The sequence below is a fragment of the Diceros bicornis genome, chromosome 10 (assembly GCF_020826845.1).
Source record: "Diceros bicornis minor isolate mBicDic1 chromosome 10, mDicBic1.mat.cur, whole genome shotgun sequence".
NCBI classification, from domain to species: domain Eukaryota; kingdom Metazoa; phylum Chordata; class Mammalia; order Perissodactyla; family Rhinocerotidae; genus Diceros; species Diceros bicornis.
In genome coordinates this window covers 47,947,737-47,970,202 of record NC_080749.1, presented here as the reverse complement: position 1 = coordinate 47,970,202, position 22,466 = coordinate 47,947,737, and the positions used below count along the sequence as shown (strand labels likewise).

At 35.9% G+C, this 22,466-nt stretch overlaps 1 protein-coding gene across 4 annotated transcripts in view; it reads left to right on the top strand.

Moving 5' to 3' along the window:
* Nucleotides 1–22,466, top strand: part of TTC21B (tetratricopeptide repeat domain 21B) — a 73,792-nt gene that overhangs the window by 34,669 nt on the left and 16,657 nt on the right. For all 4 annotated transcript variants that reach the window (XR_009221417.1, XM_058549168.1, XM_058549167.1 and 1 more), the window contains 7 exons: nt 421–559; nt 4,536–4,642; nt 11,745–11,933; nt 12,667–12,777; nt 14,202–14,283; nt 21,952–22,102; nt 22,301–22,462. Coding sequence is in view for 3 of the 4 variants with exons in the window: in XM_058549168.1 (XP_058405151.1) it covers nt 421–559; nt 4,536–4,642; nt 11,745–11,933; nt 12,667–12,777; nt 14,202–14,283; nt 21,952–22,102; nt 22,301–22,462 (941 nt within the window). In the remaining variant the exon portion in view is untranslated. The remainder of the gene's footprint in view (nt 1–420; nt 560–4,535; nt 4,643–11,744; nt 11,934–12,666; nt 12,778–14,201; nt 14,284–21,951; nt 22,103–22,300; nt 22,463–22,466) is intronic.

Genomic DNA, 22,466 nt, shown 5'->3' with positions numbered 1-22,466 from the left:
TTGGTAAGCCACGTGCTTTGAGCTTTTTTTTTTTCTAGTAAAGATAATGGGTTTTCCTTTAGTTGTTGCATTCTTGCCCTATTCCTGGTAACTCTTGAACATACATATATACACACAACAGCTTGCAGAGTAGTTTGCATTCAATAAAATTTGCTGGCCTCTGGAATAAAACTGGTAAAAAAAATTTCACCCAGCTCTTTTCTTTAGCTACTTATCCTAAGAAATGCTAGTTGCCTAGTGTGATGTTTGCTTCTCTAAGAAAAATGGCATACTTAACTGACAGTGCAGGTATATGCCTAAGCTGCTTCTAGGTTATTTCCAATTGTATGTATACTTTAAGTCTGTAATGTATAAAGCATCTATGCTTGAGTGCCCTTCTCATTGCCTTTTTTTCCCCTAACCGAAATGGATTTTGTTTAGGCAATCACTTATTATGAAGCTGCTCTGAAAAGTGGACAGCAAAATTATCTTTGCTATGACCTGGCTGAGCTTTTATTAAAATTGAAATGGTACGACAAAGCAGAAAAAGTTCTTCAGCATGCTCTAGCTCATGAACCTGGTATGAAAGTCTTTTTGATTTGGAAAAAGTATACCTGATATACTTGACATATTTTATTTTTATATGTGTGTATTTGTATTCTCAGTATTGTATATATGACGATGGTTATGTCGTTTATCAGGATGTCACTCTAGCAAAATAAGATATTTGAAAAATCTAATAACAGATTTATGAAACAGTCAGTTGTGTTACAGGAAGATACTTTACTTTCCACAATGACATAAAAGAAGTTTTCTTTAAATTGCAACTATGTCTGGTGTTTAAACATGTACTCATTTTTTATAATCTTTACTCTTAAAGTTTTTTTTTTTAATTCACTATAAAAGACTCTAAGTCTCCAGTTTCTTCTGTGAATTCTGCTTGCCCTGTTCTCAAACTACCTCCCTAGAGGTAATCCTTTTTGGGTTTTAGTGTATATTTTATATATACGTAAATATATAAGTGTAATATGCACAACTTTACGTTCAAAATATATTGTTCTTCCCATTCTGCAATTTTTTTCACATACGGTATGTCCCCGATATAGTTTGATGTGAGAACATTCATATCGTTCTGTCTACTGGCATCATAATATTTCATAACTCCATCCATTATTTAATATTCCCCCAATTACTGGGCATTTAACTTGTTTTCCATTCTTTTGATATTATAAAGCATGTTACAATGAACGTCCTTATATCTCACTTATTGGTGTACACTTGCTTATATTTCTTAAGAGCCAGATGTTAAGTCAAAGGGTATATGTATTTAAAATTTAATTGGATAGTATCAAATTGCCTTTGTACAAGTTTGTACAAATTTACTTTTTAAAGATCTTTAATTTTTAATAAATCTAGTGCTTTCTCATTGCCAAAATGTAAAGATTACAAAAGTGAAAAAGTCGTGTCCTCCTCCACTCTCCAGAGAAAACCACATTTAACAACTTGTGTATCATCCTGATCAGTCTCTCCACCCCATCTCTCTTTGTCTCTCTGTCCCACACAATTACATATCACTATTTTTCTACAAAAATGGGATCATATTATATCTATAGGTCTGCTGTGTGCATTTTTCATTTAATAGCTTCTCTCCCTGTTGGCAAATATAACTCTTCTTTATTTTTTTAGCATAGGTAGAGTATTCTACTGTATGTCGATTCATAATTTATTTGATCAGTCCCCTACTGATGACATTTAGATTGAAGAAAAGTTGGAAACAATACTGAGACAAAATCATTGTTTATATACCACCGTGTCCTTCCTAGAATTGAATCTTGCCCCATTGTTCTTTCTTCTTCTTTTTTTTTTTTTCTGTGAGGGAGATCGGCCCTGAGCTAACATCTGCCGATCCTCCTCTTTTTTTGCTGAGAAAGACTGGCCCTGTGCTAACATCCATGCCCATCTTCCCCCACTTTACATGGGTTGCCGCCACAGCATGGCTTGACAAGCAGTGCGTCAGTGCGCGCCCGGGATCCGAACCAGTGAACCCCGGGCTGTCACAGTAGAGCGCACGCACTTAACCGCTTGCGCCACCGGGCCGGTCCCTGGATCATATTTTCTATTAGGAAATTTTTATTGATATCTTTTGTCTTTAATCCTTTACTCATTATTCATGAGTCTATTACCTATTATTCTTGTTACAGATGTTTTCTCCCACGCTGTCCTTTCTTTATCAAATTTATCTTTTCTTTGGTCAAATAGAATATTTAGTTATCATATATGATACCTGCCAGTCTTTTCTTTTTTTGACTTCTGAATTTCTTGTCATGCTCAAAAAAGCTTCCCTAATCCTAACATTTTAAAAATATTTCCTTATATTTTTCTAGAATTTTTGGGAACTTTAAATCTGTGTACTGGAATCCACATACAATTTTTACTACATAGTTTTCCAAATAGCCAATTTTATTTCAGTGCTATTTATAGAAGTGCCACCTGTATCATATAATAAACCTCTTTATATATATGACTTTGATTCTGGGAATCTTTGTTTCATTGCACTGAGGTTTTTTTTCTTTTCTTTTGCCAATACCTTGTTCACTGTTGCTGTAAAATACGTTTGGATACATAAAAAGGCAAGCCTGCTCAAGTTTTCTAATATTTACAAATTGGTCTTTTTATTTCAGTTTGATGAAGTTGGTGCTTAAATTCTCCTAATTTTGAATGCATTTACTGTATAAAGTATTATTTGTTCCATAAAAATATTTACGTGGGTCTGTCAGACCTTGCTTGAAACACTACAGATGGCTTTAAATGTGGATATGTGTTTTTTAAAAGGTTGTAGGTGGAGAGATTCAAATAGCATGTATTACTTTTTTGGGTATAAGTGTGTGTGTGTCTGTGTGTGTGTATTTATGTAACATAAATACTTTGATTTAATGAATATTTGCTGAGCACAGCCTGTGTGTACCTAGATACCTGTGTGTGCATTTCATTGTATATTATTTCATTTCATTGTATATTATTTCATTAATGCTCACATTAGTTTTCTAGGCGTATATAATTATCCCTATTTTAAAATTAGCAGTCTAACACTCAGTTTTCTTGACGTATCCAGGTATATCTAGCTGATAAATAGTAACAGCTGGGTTCTAATAAACATCTTAAACTTATATCTAAAACTGAATTCCTGATCTGTCTCCCCACATCTTTTCCACATGCAGCCCACTTCATCTCAATAGCAACTTCATCCCTCTTTGTAGTTGCTAAGAGCCAAAATCCTTGCCTTTGCCCTTGTCCTTGTCCAGAGGAAATCCTCTTGATTCTACCTTCCAAATATATTCAGAATCCTACTGTGTCTCACTACTTCCAATACTGTCGCCCTTGTCCAAGCGCTATCGTCTCTTAAGTGGATTATGGCAGTAGCCTCCCAGCTGGTCTTTCTGTTTCTATCCTCACCCCCACACCCCTGCCACTGCCGTTCTCAAGCCAGCAGCAGCATTGAGCCTTTTAAACAATGTAAGTCCAGTTATGTCTGCTCAAGCTCACTGTCGTCTCCCATTTCCCTAAGAGCTCAGCCAAAGTCTTCACAGTGGCTCACGTGGTCGTCCACATGTGCGCGCCTGCTCCTCTGACCTCTCCTTCTACCCTCCTCTCACCACTGTCACAGCCTCCTTGTTTCTTGTGCCACCTTAGAGCTTCTCTTACCTGTTAAATAGTGATAACAAAACCTGCCTCTCAGGTTGAGATTTTAAAGAAACAATATATATAAACCACTTTGAACAGAGTGTGGCACATGTGTCATGGACCATGCACTAGAAAAATGGTGGAAGAAACAGTTTAGTTAATTATCTTGGGTTCTTTTATTACTCTTAGATTACAAAATAATAATACCGAGTATTTAAATAGCACTTACCATGTACCAGACTTGACTTTAATTGCTTTGCATGTGTTAACTTATTTAATAGTTTACTAACTTTTTAATTTTACAATAAGTCTATGAGACAGGTACTATAATTTCCCCTATTTTACGGATGAAAGGGAGGCACAGAATGGTTAAATTGCATGTTCAAGGTTAAATAGCTAGTAAGAGATAAAGCCTAGATTGGAAACCAGACTGGTTGGTGGTGAAGTCATTTCTCTTAATGACTATACTTTATTGCTTATCGATTATCTATTATTTTAAAAATAGCCGTTATCTTCTTAATTGCGTGTAGCAACTACTCTATCTTGTCTTTTAATGACTTGAACAGAAATTTTAATACACTTAAGAATCAAAATTGAAATTCTTATTTGTGTTGTTACATTGTTCTCTCTTAATATACATCCAAGAAAAAACTCCAGTTATTATCTAATTCTTTAACTTTTCTTCCAGCCAGTTTTTATCCTAAATTTTTTTTTCAAATTTGGCCATTCTTTAGTTAACTTACTAAAAATTTTTTAACTTTATTCAATATTTTTCAAAATCATTCTGTCTAAATACCAGTTTTAAAACTTGTAGAAAAATGTAAACATTTATTTAAAATGAATATTTTTTCCCAAAGTAATCTGTTCTTTCATAGTAAATGAACTATCAGCTCTCATGGAGGATGGACGTTCTCAAGTTCTTCTAGCAAAAGTTTATAGTAAAATGGAAAGAACTAGTGATGCAATCACTTCCTTACAACAGGTAAACACGTTTGTGAGTGTGGTTGTGGGGTGGGAGATGGGCGCAGAGGGGAATATGCCACATGTAAGAGGAAGACAATCTCTTTTGGTGCAGCTCTCATAGAAAATAAGTCAAAATAGAAATAATGATCAAATGCCAATGGAGTGTACTGCTTATAAATATATTATTGGTCATTATTATAACAATTGGGGAAGTTTGATATTTGTAGTTCTATTTTACAGCTGAGGCAGCTTGGTGTAATAACTTATGTGAAGTCACATGACTAGTGTCATAGGCAAGATTTCAACTCACTTCTTCCATTTATTTATATCTTCTTTAATTTCTCTTAATATTTTGTAGTTTTCACTGTAGAGGTTTTACACACATTTCCTTAGATGTATTCCTAAGTGGCTGATGTTTTTTGATAATTTTTCAGCTTCTAGTTTGCTAACAATTTTTTTTATAAATGACTTAAATTTTATCTAATGTACTCTCTGCATCTATCAAGATGGTCATGTGACTTTTCTCCTATTTTTTTCCTATTTATGTGGTATATTAAACTGATCGATTTTTAAATGTTTTTTTTGTTTTTTTAATTTTTTGTTTATTGCAGTAACATTGGTTTATAACATTGTATAAATTTCAGGTGTACATCATTATACTTCTGTTTCTACATAGATTACATCATGTTCACCACCCAAATACTAATTACAACCCATCACCACACACCTGTGCCGAATTACCCCTTTCGCCCTCCTCCCTCCCCCCTTCCCGTCTGGTAACCACCAATCCAATCTCTGTCTCTGTGTGTTTGTTTATTGTTGTTGTTATCTACTACTTAATGAAGGAAATCATACGGTATTTGACCTTCTCCCTCTGACTTATTTCACTTTGCATAATACCCTCAATGTCCATCCATGTTGTCACAAATGGCTGGATTTCATCATTTCTTATGACTGAGTAGTATTCCATTGTGTATATATACCACATCTTCTTTATCCATTTGTCCCTTGATGGGCACTTTCGATTTTTAAATGTTAAACGACCCTTGTATTCCTGAAATAAATGTCACTTTGTTGTGAATTTTTGAAAGATAATGCTGGAATTTAAAAATATTCACTAATATTTTGTTCTGGATGTGTTCATGAAAGAAATTGGTCTCTAAGACTGATGGTATTTCTTTAATGTTTGGAACAATTCAATATTAAAATTTATTAAATATTAAAACCATAAATTCAATATCGAGACTTCAAGGCTTCTTTGATGGAAGATTTTTATTAGTGGATTCAACATCTTTAATAGATTTCAAACAGATAATTTTTAAATTTCATCTTATGTTAGTTTAGATGGCTATATTTTTAAAATAATTTGTTCATTTCATTAAATTGTCAAATTTATTGATATAAATTTGTTCATTATATCTTATCTTTTGAATGTCTGCAAGTGCTGTAAAAAGGCCTTCTTTTAATAGTCCTAATATTGGTAATTTTATTTTCCTTCTATTATTAATGATCAATTATGCCAGGGGTTTATTATTTTAATATTTTGAAAGAACCAGCTTCTGCCTTTTCTTGCTTAGGTGTTTGCTTTTTACCTCATTAACTAGTTTCTTTTACTTTCTTTGGATTTGGTTTGCTGATCTTTTTCTAGCTTCTTGAAATAGTGTGTTAGGTAATAGATGTTTAGCCTTTCTTCTTTTTGTATTCATTTAAGATGGTAAATTTCTGAACACTGCTTTAGCTACATCCCATGAGTTTATTATTCAGTGCAAAATATTTCCTCATTTCTGCTTTGGTCCCTTTTTGACCCTTGGGTCAATTGGGTCAATAATTTTGACCCAGTTATTTAAAGTGTAGTGTTCAATTTCTAAGCAGTTCCAATTTTCTTGTCTTTTTGATATTGATTTCTAGTTTAGTTCTGCTGTGGCCAAAGACACACTTTGAATGATTCAATCCTTCGAAATTTGTTAAAGCTTGCTTTATGTCCTACATTATAATGAATTTTGGTAAGGGTTCCTGTGTGTATTTGAAATAATGTGTTTCTGGCATTACTGAGTGCTTAGGTCAACATATGTGAATTAGAGCAGGTTCATTAATTGATTTGTCCCACATCTTCTCTGAGCGTGAAGTAGAACATAGAGCACCTCACTCACTCCTAACCCCGTGTGCTTGCCAGAGTACCACACTACTTGTCACCTTTTGACCTGATTTTCATGTATACCCAGCATTCTGCAGATAATTTATCAAATGTTATGGTTTTGAGCTTTAGCTAACAGTGGCTAATGTATACATACAGACATACATACATATATACATATATATATAATGACCCATGTTTCAGCAGCAACGTCCAATAATTTTTTTTGTTTTAGTTGTGAATGAATTGAGCTTGGATTATTAGATTTTTTTTTTTCAGTTTTTTTTTTTTTTTCCCCCAAAGCCCCAGTAGATAGTTGTATGTCATAGTTGCCCATCCTTCTAGTTGCTGTATGTGGGACGCGGCCTCAGCATGGCTGGAGAAGCGGTGCGTCGGTGCACGTCCGGGATCCGAACCCCGGGCCGCCAGTAGTGGAGCACGCGCACTTAACCGCTAAGCCACGGGGCCAGCCCTGGATTATTAGATTTCTGTGAAATCCATCTAAGCTTACAGTTTCATTAAAATAGGTAATCTTCAACAATGTTAATATCTTGTCCTTAATTGTTGGTATGTTTTATCCCTGTTTTCTGAATCACATGATAGAGAATTGCACCTAACCCTAGCTTAACTACCATTAGCTACAAGAAGAGTGTAATTTTGGTAAATTTAGACTTTTAAAACATTTTAGAAGTGAATTAGGCTATTTCACCCCTTTATGAATAGCATTAGCCCAGCCACCTGGTTGCACGAGCTCCTATGTTATATGAGAAACACATTGAGCAACAGTAAAAAAAAAAAAAAAAAAAGAACTAACAGTATACCATGGCTAGACAATGCCAACAAACCAAAATCTAGTTAGTTTTAAATTTATATTTTATAGCACAGGCATTATTCATCTTTGATAAAATTTGAAGAACGATAACATTCTTCCTAAGTGTAACATTCTGTACATTCTGATCACCAAAAAGACAGACTTTGAGGTACAATCCAAACAGAAACTTATAAGTGTAATCAAAGTTGTTGATATTTTAAATTCGTTTATTCAGCAACCATTTATTGAGGTTAATTCTCCACATTATGAAATTTAGGAGTTCCATCATAGTATTTCTGCATAGTTGCTAAACATTGTAGGGAGTAACAGAGTTGGTAAATTTAAGGAAATCTTAAGTCTTATTAATTTTACTTTCTAAAAATTTCAGACTTTTGAAATAACTCCACATTTCTTCATCCCTCTCTGTCATCTTTTAGCACTATCCATCATTATCTTTTGCCCAGACTCCTCTGGTAGCCTCCTAACTTACCCTCATCCTCTTCCAATCGTGTTTCATTCCAGTCAATTCTCGGCAACACCAGGGTGATCATTCTAAAAGACAGACCTGATCATGTCACTCCATTGCTTATAAACATGTATAAACAACTTCCCATTGCTTCTAGGATTAAACATAAGTTATTTAACAGGCTTAGCTCTCATAAATTCTCTCTATCTTTCCAGCCATTTTTCCTTCTGATTCTTTGATCAAGCAGTAGTATCCCTTGCCTTCTTTCCTTCACATATAATTCCTAATGCCTGTATCCCATCCCATCTCTTTTCTTTCTCCCAGACTCACAAAGGTGTAACTGCCAGTCATACTTCAAATCTCACCTGAGCTCCAAAACTGGGTTAGGTCTCCTATTATGTACTCCCATGGCAACCGATATTCCCCAATCATAAAACTCCTCATGATTTGCTATAATTATTTTGTTGTCTATCTTCCTGCTAAAATTAGAATTTCTATGAGTGTAGGCATGGTCCTATGTTTTGTGACCCTAGCAAATGCTTGCCTCATAGCAAGTCATTTTAGTTTCCTATGCTGTGTAAGAAATTACCACAAATTTAGTCAATGAAAACAATACATACATTTATTTTCTCACAGTTTCTGTGGGTCAGGAGTCTGGGCACAGTTTAGGTTGATTCTCTACAAGGTGTCAAGACAGTCAAGGTGTGGCCAGGGCTGGGTTCTGGTCTGGAGTCTTGTCTGGGGGAGGGTCCACTTTTAAGCTTAGGTAGTTAGCAGAATTCATTTCCTCAAGGTTGTAAGACTTAGGGCTCCAGCTCTGGTTTGCTGTTGGCTGGATGCCACCCTCAGATCCTAGAGGTTCCTTAGCTCCTTGCCTGCTGGGCCAGCTAATATGGCCACTTAGTTCTTCAAAACCATCAAGAGTATGTCTGCTAGCAAGACAGAGTCTTGTATAACGTAATCATGGGTGTGACATCCATCATGTTTGCCCTATTCTGTTGGTTACAAGCAAGTTACAGGTCCCATCTACACACAAGGAGATGCAGTTATACACGGGAGTGAACACCAAGAGGTGAGGATCAACGGAGCCACCTTAAAATCTGTCCACCACAATAGTGCTCAAAATTTTTGTTGAATGACTGAAAGGAAATCATAGGTTAACTCTTTAATTGCAGGTACTATTACAGGAAAAAAATCACTTTTTAGTATATTAACTCTTTTAATAATATAAATAAAATATAAACAACTCAGAATTAAACTCTATGCCATAAAATACTAACAATTTTATGACTTTATAACTTGATATAGATTTAATGAATATGTTCAGATTATATATGTTTTTTCTTCTTTTGCTTAACATTCAGTTGTATAGATTTTTCCAGTGTATCTGTATAGCTCCATCTCCATCATATAAAAAATAATGTGATATTCTGATTTTATTTGTATATTTTATTTTGAGGTGATCTTCAGTAAGATGTGTGTATAACAAGGCTATTGAAATAGAAAGGGAAAAACTAAGAAGTCTATGAAATAAGATGTTTTTATATACACTTTGTTCTACCCAAGGGTTTGAGGGAATTTATAACAATACATATTATAAAATAGGAAGGGGGAGGGAAAAGTAAATGTATTGACAATCAAGGTTATTATAGTTATTGTAACAGATAATTAAATTTAGCTCTGATCTTTCTGGAAATCAGGGAAAAACAGAAGGAATTGTATCAATTCTTCAGGAAAATTTTATTCTATATGAAAATGTTTCTTAATGATCATTGTATATACTTATAGAAATTGAGCACTCTTTTATGAAATGTCTTTAAATAGAAAATGCAAAAAACTTTTGCTCAAAAAAAATCCCCCTTGATTATTTACCTTTAAGAATATGGCAAAGTATTGCATGAAAATGTAACTCATAAATGTGTTTCTCTAGGAGGCTAAGCTACTAAGGTCCACATATTTGACTTTGTGGAGATTTAGTTGATACAGAGATAAAACTCAGACTACCTAGAGAATGAATTGCATATCTTTTAGACCTAAGGTGACCATATAATTTATCATTCAAGCCAGAAACTTTGAGGATAGAAAGCAGTAGTAATAATTAAGCTGGTGTCCGCTTTGGCAGCACATATGCTAAAATAATTAAGCTGGCTCAACAGGTATGAAAAGGTACTGTCCTGGCCAGATGGAGAGGTACGATCACCCTATTTAGACCAACTGTTCAGAGTTTTTTGACTATGAGAGAGAGCGAGCGTGTGTGTGTACGCGCACGCACAAAACCATGCACACAGATATATGCATGTATATATATATATAAAACCAAATAAACAAATGTATGTATACCTCTATACTTATATAAACACACAGTAATATAACCAAAATAAAAATATGCATATATATAAAACATCAAATACACAAAGGTACACATACCTCTATAGTTATATAAACACAACATTAATATAACCAAAATAAAAATTTCATGAAACAGTATTAACCTTTACCACATGCTGTATGCACTAATATTTTCTAATCCTTTCCCCTTCATTTCCAAAAGAATGTTTATTATGATGTCATAAATTAATATTATGACCTGTGGTTTAAAAAAAAACCTCAACTTGAAACCATCTTTGTCAGATACCAATTGTCAACCAGCATTTTGACACAAGTCCCCAGAAGGGCTCCCTGTGTGTAGCATAACGTGTGGCAGATGGTGGGCATCTACTGTTTGTTAAATGAATGCGTGAATGCGTTAGTGAATGATTAGCTCTAGCTCAAAGTTAAATTTTACTGTGAAAGCCTAAAACGTACGAGTTCTCTGTCACTTATTAAAGGAAGGTCTCACTGTTTCAGAAACCAGTTGTATGGGTTGAAAGGCCTATATTCTTCCAATTTAGCAACCTTCTGCACATTCTCACCCTGAGGAAGGGCCCTGCCTCCTTTCCGGGTGTCTTTGCTTAGCATATATATATATATATACTTAACATATATATATACTTAACACCATCAGTTGATTAGCTATTTCCCCATCATTAGACATTTGGGTTGCTTCCAGATTTTTTGTTTTGTTTTGTTGTTTGTTTGTTTTTACAACAAATAACAGAGATTGTTTTTTCTTTATAACAGGTAACATGTTTCCTTTTTGCCTTTAAGTAATGTCCTTAATACTTTCCCAAGAGTGGAGCAACTAAGTCTCAACAGTCTGGTTATTTTTATGCAGTTAGCATGTTTTGCTGGGGTGCTCCCAGAAAGATTGGACTAATTCATATGCCATCAATAATTTGTGGATGTACTTACTACCTGAAACCTGCCAAAGTTTTATTTAATAATTTTTAGATACTACTTTATTAAAGAAATATTTTTAAAGTTTCATTTATTTAATTGCAGCATCTAAACATCTTTTCCAAATATTATTTCATGGTTGCATTTCCTTCTTAGTGAGCTTCCTGTACACATCTTTATAACAGTGGGAAAGGACTCAGTAATTTTCTAGTTCTTCAATTGGAAAGATATGTGCATGCTGGCTCATTTGCACGCAAGTGCATGTTAAAGACCTCAATTAAGACATTTTCTTTGGATCAGCCTTTGTTAGATCGAGGGCCAATAATGCTTAAATAAATCTTCTGTAAAATTATGCTATGTGTGCATTATTGAGACTTGTTTAATTTCTTTTCTATTTCTTTTTTTAATTCCTTTTTATCCTTGTTTTTTTCTAGGCTCGAGAATTACAAGCTCGGGTACTAAAACGTGTTCAGATGGAACAGCCAGATGCAGTTCCTGCTCAGAAACATTTAGCAGCTGAAATTTGTGCAGAGATTGCAAAACATTCTGTTGCTCAGCGAGACTATGAAAAAGCAATTAAGTTTTATAGAGAGGCTCTTGTTCATTGTGAAACAGATAATAAGGTCAGTACCTTTATAAAATTTTAAGCACCTTTTATTGCAGATGTCATCTAATTTACCCAAATGTGAAATTCTTACCAGCTTATTTATAAAGAAGATTTGAAAATAAATATAATGAAAATACAAGTTAAAAACTTAATATTGTATGTAGAAATTCTTCGGAATACTTACATGATACTTTAAAATGATAATGTTGGAGTCTAAAAATTATTCTGGGACAAGTAATATAAAGTAAATCTGTAAGCTGTTTGTTTTTTAATATTCATCAGATGTAGGGCAAAAATAATCTTTATTAAGGCATAACCAAACAGGTACTTTGTTCAGCAGTGGCTAAAGGAGGTGAAATTCTACTTTTAAATCTGAAGCATACCTTAGAGATTATCTGCTTTGAGCTTTTTATTTTACAAATGAAAAAATAGATTTAGAGAGGCAGTAGGGACTTGGCCCCACCGTGGAGAAGCTCAGACTAGAATGATCTCCTGATTTAAGACCATTATTCTTTTCACAGGGCTTTGTGTCTCTCTACTTTTCAAGCAAATTACCCTCAGGTTTTTCATTTTTTTCCAATGTAAGAGAAAATAGAGATGAGCATGCCTCTAGTTTTCCTGCCTATCATGCTTGGCATTTTTATTGCAATACCTTTTAGTCAACTAAAGTTTAATCTGTGTCCAGACATTTTCCTCATCACTTTTTATTCCAAACAGTTTCTCACTAATCTTGCCCTTTTTCTCTATAGATAATGTTGGAGCTGGCACGGCTGTACCTGGCACAAGATGACCCTGACGCCTGCCTGCGGCACTGTGCTCTCCTTCTCCAGAGTGACCAGGACAATGAGGCTGCCACCATGGTTAGTCCAGGAGACCTCAGTGCTATAAAGGCAGCTGTGTTTTATGTTCCATGTGGAACTTTCAAATTTTACCCAATAAAACTAATACTAGATGAGAGGCCTGGCTCATGTCGGCTTTTGGAGGAAACCACACTTTTAACACTATTAGTATATTTTACCAATAAAGACAAGACTTGTTTTATTTTATAAGAATGGTAAACCTAGGTCAAGCCTTTACTTGCCCTTTTGGGCCTAGTTAATTTTTCTTTATGCCTAAGGGGATACTTAATCAGGCAGAGCTCATGTGGTCAAGCTATGATTTGCTAAAGACTAACTTTTAAGTACTTACTCAGACACGCTGGACTAATATAAAAGTTTCAGTGGGACTTTTCGAGTTACAGAAAAAAACTTCATTTATCATTCTAAGATGGTGTATTTTAAATAGAATTTTGTTTTGCTTTCTCATTTTTACCTGGGTTGAGGCATTTGTTAGCTTTTCAAACAGCTACATAGATGACAGTTTGTGAGATTTGTTCAAAGGTATTATTATAACTAAAAAGAAGTATAAGTCTGCCTTTTAAAACATATTATAAGGAAATCTCAGTATGTCTTGCTCATTTTATATTCTTTTGAAATATTTAGGATTTAAGAGTGTTATGTTAAAATCTTCTCATTGTCATTTTAGCCTGGTCCGGTGAGGCGTCTTTGCTATGATAACACATGGAGTGTGCAATTCCCGTAAAATTTCTGTTTTTAAAATAACCACTTGAAACATATTTTCTGCTAAAAATATAGTTTTGCGAACAGAGTGATCTGTTTCACATCCTTGATTATCTTTTGTTACACTGATCTCAGTGCTAATCTGTTTAAGTTTATTTTATTATTATTATTTTTTTTGGTGAGGAAGATTGTCCCTGAGCTAACATCTGTGCCCATCTTCCTCTATTTTGTATGTGGGATGCCACCACAGCATAGCTTGATGAGTGTTGTGTAGGTCTGCTCTCAGGATCGGAACTCTCGAACCTTGGGCTGCTGAAGTGGTGTGGGCAAACTTAACCACTACGCTACCAGGCTGGCCCCATGTACTTGGATTTTAAATAGCTCCTTTTTATAGATTTTATTTATTTTTATTTTTTTTCCCCCCAAAGCCCCAGTAGATAGTTGTATGTCATAGCTGCACATCCTTCTAGTTGCTGTATGTGGGACCCAGCCTCAGGATGGACGGAGAAGTGGTGCCTCGATGCGCACCCGGGATCCGAACCCGGGCCACCAGCATCGCAGCGCGCGCACCTAACCACCAAGCCACAGGGCCGGCCCAGCTCCTTTTTATAAACTGCCCTCGTCATATTTTTCGTATGTGTTTTCATAGTGCTAAATCTTGATAGGAAGAATATGCTTTGTGAAATATATGGCAATATTTTTAGAACCAACTTTTACTTTTATAGATGATGGCAGATCTCATGTTCAGAAAACAGGACTATGAACAAGCAGTGTTTCATTTACAACAACTTTTAGAACGCAAACCAGGTAAACATCCACTGATTATATTTTTTCTAATGCAGTCGACTCCCTTTCTCCTCTTTTTGGCTGTTTTGCTTCTTGGAAAAACCCCAATCCTGGTTGAATCCAACTATCTGCTTATTCCACACCTGCCCTTGAGCAGCTGAAATGGCTATAAGGAAAGTGCAACACCGTTGACTGGTCTCACTGTAAATTATGACCGTAGACCCCAGATGGGTCCTTACATGCTGCCTGGCAATCCTACTGTATTTCTCTAATGAATTCACTCGCTTCACTACTTGTTACACTTTCTCTTCTCTCCCCAAACCTCCAACACCCTTCCCCCTTCCTTGTCCTCAGCTAAAATCCTTGTCTCCTACTTCGCTGAGAAAATATGAGCAACTGGATGGGAACATTTCCATCCTCCTTTCACCAGGTCTGCCTGCTCCCAGCCATTGTCCTCCCCAGGTCTGCAATCCCATCTGCAGCCAGCTTCTCCCTATGGGCGCTGGACACCACCCCTGGCCTCCAGAAAGGCTTTACTTCTGCAGTTCTCTCTCTCTTCTGCACCAGCATTTTTTTTCCCAGTCAGCACGCAAACATGCTGTGACGTCATCCCGCTTTAAATACATTAATAAGTGAAAACCTACTCTTGACTCTCCAGTTACTCTTCCCTTCCAATTACTGCTCCATTCCTCCATTTTCCTTTACTGCAGATTTCGTCTAAAGAATTTCAGTAGGTGCTGTCTTCACTTTGTCTCCTCCACTCCTGCTCTCTAGAGAAGCTGCTTCTGCGGGGTGGCCGGTGACCTCCATGCTGCCAGATCCAGTGTTTAATTCTCAGTTCTCTGCTTACTTGGCCTGTCATTGTAGTTAGCACAGCTTATCCCCCCTCTGTCATGAAAGACTTTCTTCCCTTGTCTTCTGAGATGCTAGGCTTACCTGGTTTTTCTTCTCCTAGCTATCCACTCTCCTTTGTAAGACCACTCTTCTCTTTATGACCTTTAAATATCAGAATGTTCTAGACCTCAGTTCTTGAATCTTTTCTCTTTTTATACATGCACCCCCTCAGGTGACTTCATCCAGGCCCATGGCTTTATGTCCCATGTATATGCAGATGTCTCCCAAGCCTGTATCTCCAATCTTGACTCCATCTTGACAGTGAAGATGCCTATTTGCATTCCCACTCCGCTGTCCAGGAGGATCTCCAGCCTCACATGTCTAAAATAGAATGCCTGATCTTTTCCTTCTCTCCAAATATGCTACTTCTCCACTTCTCATCTCAGTAACTGGCATCACCATTTACCCGTTTACTCAGGCCCCAAACCTTACATTTACCTTTTTTTCATCTTTTTCTTGTACAACATATTTAATCTGTCAGGAAATCTCTGTTAGCTCTACCTTCAAAATATATCTGGAGTGCCATCACTTTTTACCACCTCTAATGCTACCACTCTGGTCTCGGCCGTCGTCATCGTTCGTGTAGATTATTGCAGCATTCTCATAACTCATCTCTGTTTCTATTCCTTGCCTCCAAATAGTTGAGAAATGTTTTCAGCTGAAAGTAGCAAAGACCCCCCCCCCCAAATTCTAGTGGCCTAAATAATTATGGCTTTTGTTTTTCTCTTATGTAAAAGAAATTTAAAAGTAGATTATGCAAGAAATGGCACAGAGGTTCCACAGTATCATCAGGACACTGGAGTCCTTCTTTTTCTTCTATCATCATTAGGCTGACTTCCATTCTAAGTATCACTTCGTGCTCCAGATGACCACTGCAGCTCTAGCCATTGACATTCCAGGGTCTAGATGGGGAAGGTAGGGGTGGGCTAAAGGGCATACCTCCCCAGTGAATCATCTTTTCTTTCTTTAAAAAAACTCTTTCCAGAGGCACCTCCACGGCTGCAAAAGAGGGTGGGAAGTGTCATCTTTTAGCTGAACAAGTGCCGTGTAGAATAAAATCAGAATTCTGATAGTGCAGAATAAATATTAGCTATTAATATTAGATATTAGATAGGCAACAGCTCAAGCAGGTTAGTGCCTTGAGGCTTTTAAATTGCTGTTTCCTCTTCCTGGAATATGTTCCTCCCAAATATTCATGTGGCGGCTACTTCATCCCATTAAGGACTTTGCTCCAGTGTTGCCTCTTCCTGAGAGTGCCCTTCCCCAGCCATCTTATAGCACCTCCTGTTGCTCTCCATCCTTTACCCTGTGTTGTTGTTTTTTTTAATTGTTCTTGTGAAACAAAAGAAAAATTGTAAACAGTAGAACATAAGCATCAAGTGGCCAGGACCTTTGTCTCCATTGCTGTGTTTCCAGGATTTAGAACAGTATCTGGCCCAGCTGGTGCTCAATAAATGTTGGATGGAAAGAAGAGTGGGAGAAGAAAAGGAAGGAAGGGAGGTGAGGAGGGAGGGAGGTGAGAGAAAGGGAAAAGAGGAAGGGAAGGTGGAAACAGTAGTAGTGTGCTACTTATATTTGTTACTAAAGAGTGTGAAATCTCAGAGGACGTTCTAGAGCTGTCATTCAATTCCTCTAAACCCTAATGCCTTCCTCTTAGGGTGGTGCCACCGGCAGTCAGGCTGCCTGGTTAGGGTGGCGTGGACATAGAGATGGCTGTGCTTCAAGTAGAGCAACTCCAAGAACCAGCTATACTCTACATGTTGTATTTACTAGTGCTTTTAATTAAAAAATTTTGAATTTAGAGAACAACCCTTTCTACTTACAGATAAAACATCCCTAGTTATGGCAAAGATTGAAAAGAAAAAATCCTGTCTGTTTTTATGGTAATATCAACATTTTAATTTCTTTTTATTATCTTTTTAAATTTTCTCCCACCGTTGGACTGCCTCAGGCCATGTTGTTGGTTCTTACCCTGTCAGTTCCAGCTTATACTCAGATGTTATTTAAAAGAGTGCTATTAATTTGTTTAACATCTTACCTCCTCTGCTCACTCTGAGTCCAAAATACAGGCCCACCCCCTACCTCAGTTGCCCAAACCTTATTCTTGCTTTCTTCTGGCATAAGTCATTTTTTTCCTGCCATTTCTGCCTTGGGTTCTAAACTCTGTTTTGTCCTTTTCTCCTTCTCTGAACTACCATCTAAGATGATACACATAATGTTTTCATCATCTTGTCTCAAGCTTTTTCCGTATTGCAGCATTTCCCTCTGAATGAATGATCCAACTTGATTTCCTTAAAAAAGAAAAAAACCTCTTCCGTTGTGAATTTTTTCTTTTTCTTTTTTTGGCGAGGAAGACCAACCCTGAACTAACATCTGTGCCCATCTTCCTCTGTTTTATGTGAGATGCCTGCCACAGCATGGCTCAATGAGCGGTGAGCAGGTCTGCACCCAGGATCCGAGCCTGTGAACCCCTGGGCCACCGAAACTTAGCGTGCAAGCTTAACAGCTACACCACCGGCCTGGCTCCCACCTGTGACAATTTTTAAGCCATCTGTGGCAATAATGCCCTCACATGAAAGATTCAAAGAAGCCCTCATCGGTCATGTGAGTTTTGTCTCACCAAGGTTACTTGACACCAGCATTTTTCCCAAATAGACAATAGTAAAATTGGTTTAGTAGACTGGCTGCTTTGGACTGTCTATAAACAAATATAAAATGAATAATTTATAAATTCAGTATAAGGACCTTATATTCCAGAAATACTAAATGACATACAACCACCCCTCCAAGTCTGCATGTTTTTTTTTCCTTTTGCCTATATATAATGCACTTTGCTTTCCTTATCCTTCCTCTCTCTGTCTTTCCATATAATCCAAAATATACTCCCCTCCACCAAAAACAAAAACCTGCAGCCCACTGCCACCACCTGCATTATAAGATGCGTTGTGTGATGCTGAGTTGGGTGACCATCTACCTTGAATGGCCCAAGACTGAAGGATCTCTTGGAATGCAGGACTTTCAATGCTAAAAGAAAGAAAGTCTCAGCAAACTGAGATGAGTCAGTCACCCTAATCATGGATCACCTCATCCACACCTCTTTATCACTTAGTATTTTACTGAAAATATTTATACATATATTTGTCTTCTCTGTTAGACTGCAGACTCCTCATGTTTACAGGGATCACATCATATTCATCTTATATCCCAGCATCAGACACATTCCCAGACACATAGATGGTGCAAAGTAAATGTGTATTGGTTGAACAGATCAATGAATAACTGAAATACCATGTCATTTAAAAATACTAAAGTTTAAGTAAATTTTTGTCTGATATCTTTTTTTTATGTGTGAGGAAGATCAGCTCTGAGCTAACATCCATGCCAATAGCTTATGCTTTTAATCTTGCATTCTATGCTTTATTCCTAAGAGGACTTTTCAAACTTATCCACAGATTTATTTTGTCAGAATTATTCTAAAACCTGTCTACCATCTACCAGTTATTTTATGCATGCATTACAGGTCATCCTCAGTAGCTCATCTTATACGTTAAATTAAGGCTGTATTTTAGCTTAGTTCAGAAATGTACTATCTAATTTGACTTAACTTAGCTAGTAGAAAATTCTTCTTATAGATCTAATTGCTGCTCTTGACAGATTACACCTTTTCTCTCTCAAAATTTCCAAATCATCCTGAGTTCTCCCCTTCCCTCACACTAATTTGGTTAACAAGTCCCATCAGTTTTTTCTGTTTACTAGCTAACTATCACATCCAGCCTGTCTTCTCCTAGCCTGCTGCTCTAATTGAGACCTTTACCACCTCTTTCCCAGACTAGTGCAGAGTTTCCCAGCTAATCTTCCAGCCTCTAGGCTCTTGCTGCCCCACGCCATCATAGGACTATCATATTACTTCTAAAAATCAAAAGCTATCCCTTAGCCCCAGATTATCCTTCCATTCATATTTTTTATCCCTCTTCCTCCACTTTAATTTCTAGCAACATCAAGCTTACCTGCACTCCCCATGCTCTGCTCTGTCTTTGCACATGCCATCTGCTTCTTGGAATGTCTTTGTCTGTCTAGCAAGTTCCTCCTCCTATCCTTTAGGCTGCTCAAAGGTCTGATTCTATGTGAAACTTCTCCTGCCTCCCATGGGCAAAGTTAGGAATTCTGTGCATTTTAATTCCATAGCACGTGATTTGCCTCATCACCTCACACTATAATTATTTTGATATCTTCTCACTATCCATCAATAAATGTGGATTAAGTTTCTCTAAAGTGTAATACATTTCAGCTTTCAATGGATTCCCTAAGTGCAGAAATTTGCCTGCTATCAAATTTCATAGTTAACCAAAAGACAAGTTAATATAATTTAATCTATAAGTGATAATTATAATTTGAACTAATAATGAATACATTTCATTAATATTGCAAAGTGATAATTATTCAAGAAACTGGCCTCCCACGGTTGACGTCGGATACTATTAGCAATATCATACATCACACATATTAGAAATATCTTAAAAAAATTTGGCCAGAAATTTTAACCTTTGCTTCCTGCCTAATCCAATACAGTTTCTAGATTCTGTGACTTTGTTATAAGGTAGTCATCCTAGTTTTTATCAAAACTTTTGGAGTTATCAATATTACTAGTGACATTTATAGTTTTAAAGCTCTTTTATGCCTTTATTTTATTTGGTTTCCATGACACTGAGGGTCAATATTATAATCCTATTTTAACAAAATAATCATAGACTAAGAGAATTTGAATAATTTGTTTGAATTCACATAGCTAAAGGACAGGACCAATATTTGAATCCTCTTTTTCTCAAACCGTAGTCATATCATGCTCTGCTATTCAGTGATGCCAAAAGGCAGAAGAACAAAGTCTTGAGACCCAAAGTTATTATGGGTCAAGGAAGGCAAATGACGATACTGTCAACCTGGATTATTTTGACATCATGTAATAGAGTAGAGGCAAAGCCTACAGAGGTTCTTCTTCCTAATATTTTTTATTGTGGTAAAACATACATAACATAAAATTTACCATTTTAGCCATTTTTAAGTGTACAGTTCAGTGGCATAAGGTACATTCACATTGTTGTGTAGCCATCACCGTTATCCATCTCCAGAACATTTTCATCATTTCAAACTGAAATTCTGTACCCATTAAACACTAACTCCCCATTTTCCCCTCTGCCCATTTTATGACAACCACCATTCTACTTTCTATCTATGAATTTGACTACTCTAGGTACCTCATATAAGTGGAATCATATAGTATTTGTCCTTTTGTGTCTGGCTTGCTTCACTTAGTATAATGTCTTCAAGGTTCATCCATGTTGTAGAATGTGTCAGAATTTCCTTTCTTTTTAATTCTGAATAATATTCTTTTGTATGTGCATACCACATTTTATTTATCCATTCATCTATTGATGGACATTTGGGTTGCTTCCTCTTGTGCTATTGTGAATAATGCTGCTTTATAAACACTAGTGTACAAATATTTGTTTGAGTCCCTACTTTCAGTTCTTTTGAGTATATACCCAGAAGTGGAATTGCTGGATCATATGGTATCTTCTCTTTTCTTGGGATATAGAAACAGGGTAAATTGCCTTAAAAAGTTTTTGTTTGTGTTTTAATTCTAACTCACCCTACAAAAGTGATAAAAATAGCTTATATAATAAGGATTTTTACAAATCCCTTGCTATGAGTCCTGTGCTAACTGAAACTTGAGAACCTAAACACCTAAAAAACACAACTATAGAGAAATAAAATGTTATCCATCAATATAATAGACTATTATGCAGCCATTAAAATCATGTTTTGAAGACCATTCAATGACAGTTGGGAAATGTGTACCGTATAATGTTGAATCAAAATCAAAACCCCAAGTGTGACTTCGATTTTGTATATATGTAAGCAAAGAAACATATTTATTTGCATACATTTAAACATTTACCAAAATGTGGTAATCTTTAGGTGGTAGGAATATGAGTGATTTTTTTCCTTCTTTATACTTTTCTGTATTTTTCCAAATTTTCTAAAGTGTCCATACATTATTTTTTACAATCTTAAAAAATATTTATTAAATTATTCTCAAATATTTTAGTATTTAGATAGTTAGTATTTTAGTGATGAGAAAGAACTGGATAGAATTGGGAGAAGGCTTTCTAGGAACCTGCCAGGAAATTATACTTGAGACCAAAGAAATAAATTAATTCTTTTTCCTTAGAAGAAAGTAAATAGGATTAAAATACTGGGACTAATATGGTAAGGTTATAGTATGGTAATCTAGTGTCTAGTCCATTAGGTACATACACATATTAAGGAAAGTCTGGAGTAACATTTCTAATTGCATACCCCAAACATTATCATCAGAATTTACTGTTCTCACTCCCTTCTGAGCTGCAGTAAGTGGGAAAGGAGATCTCAGAGATAAACTTGCCTTGTGCAATCAAATTGATCCTCCTGAAGTTTACAGTTAGAGTTTAGATTGTCTACGCAGAGATTGTTACTAGAAGGTTTTGGTCCCAGGAATGATTGAAACTTACAGTTACAACAGATGCATACTTTTATAGATTTGCCAGTGTGACCAGACCAACCCAGTCTTTATCATTTGATAGATCATCCAATTGTCCATACAGTCTCTTTAGGGACCTATAATCCCTAAGGCATTCCTTTGCTTATATTTACATTGTGCTTCATTTGAAGTAAACTGTACTTTAATGAAGTAGGATTATAACCATGAAAGCAAAAGATACAAAATGTTGTCTCTATCTAAATATTCTTTGTTTCTAGATAATTATATGACATTATCTCGCTTAATTGATCTTCTAAGAAGATGTGGCAAACTTGAGGATGTTCCAAGATTTTTCTTAATGGCTGAGAAACGTAACTCCAGAGCAAAATTGGAGCCAGGATTTCAGTACTGTAAAGGACTATATCTTTGGTAAATCTATTGGCAAATAAATCCTACATAATAGTCATGTTTTCATTGTTGGTAAGGTAGAATAAGCTTTTCTTTGTATTAAAAAATATCTACATTTTAAAATATGCTAATAGTTTTATTTCCCAAACAAATTATAAACTACTTGAAGTTTGTAGTCAGAGATTGAAGCAAGTGATTTTTTTTTAAATATCTAATTAGGTATACTGGAGAACCAAATGATGCCCTTCGACATTTTAATAAAGCTCGGAAAGATAGTGACTGGGGCCAAAATGCCCTTTATAATATGATAGAAATCTGTTTGAATCCAGATAATGAAACTATTGGAGGTGAAGTATTTGAAAATCTCAATGGAGACTTGGGGTGA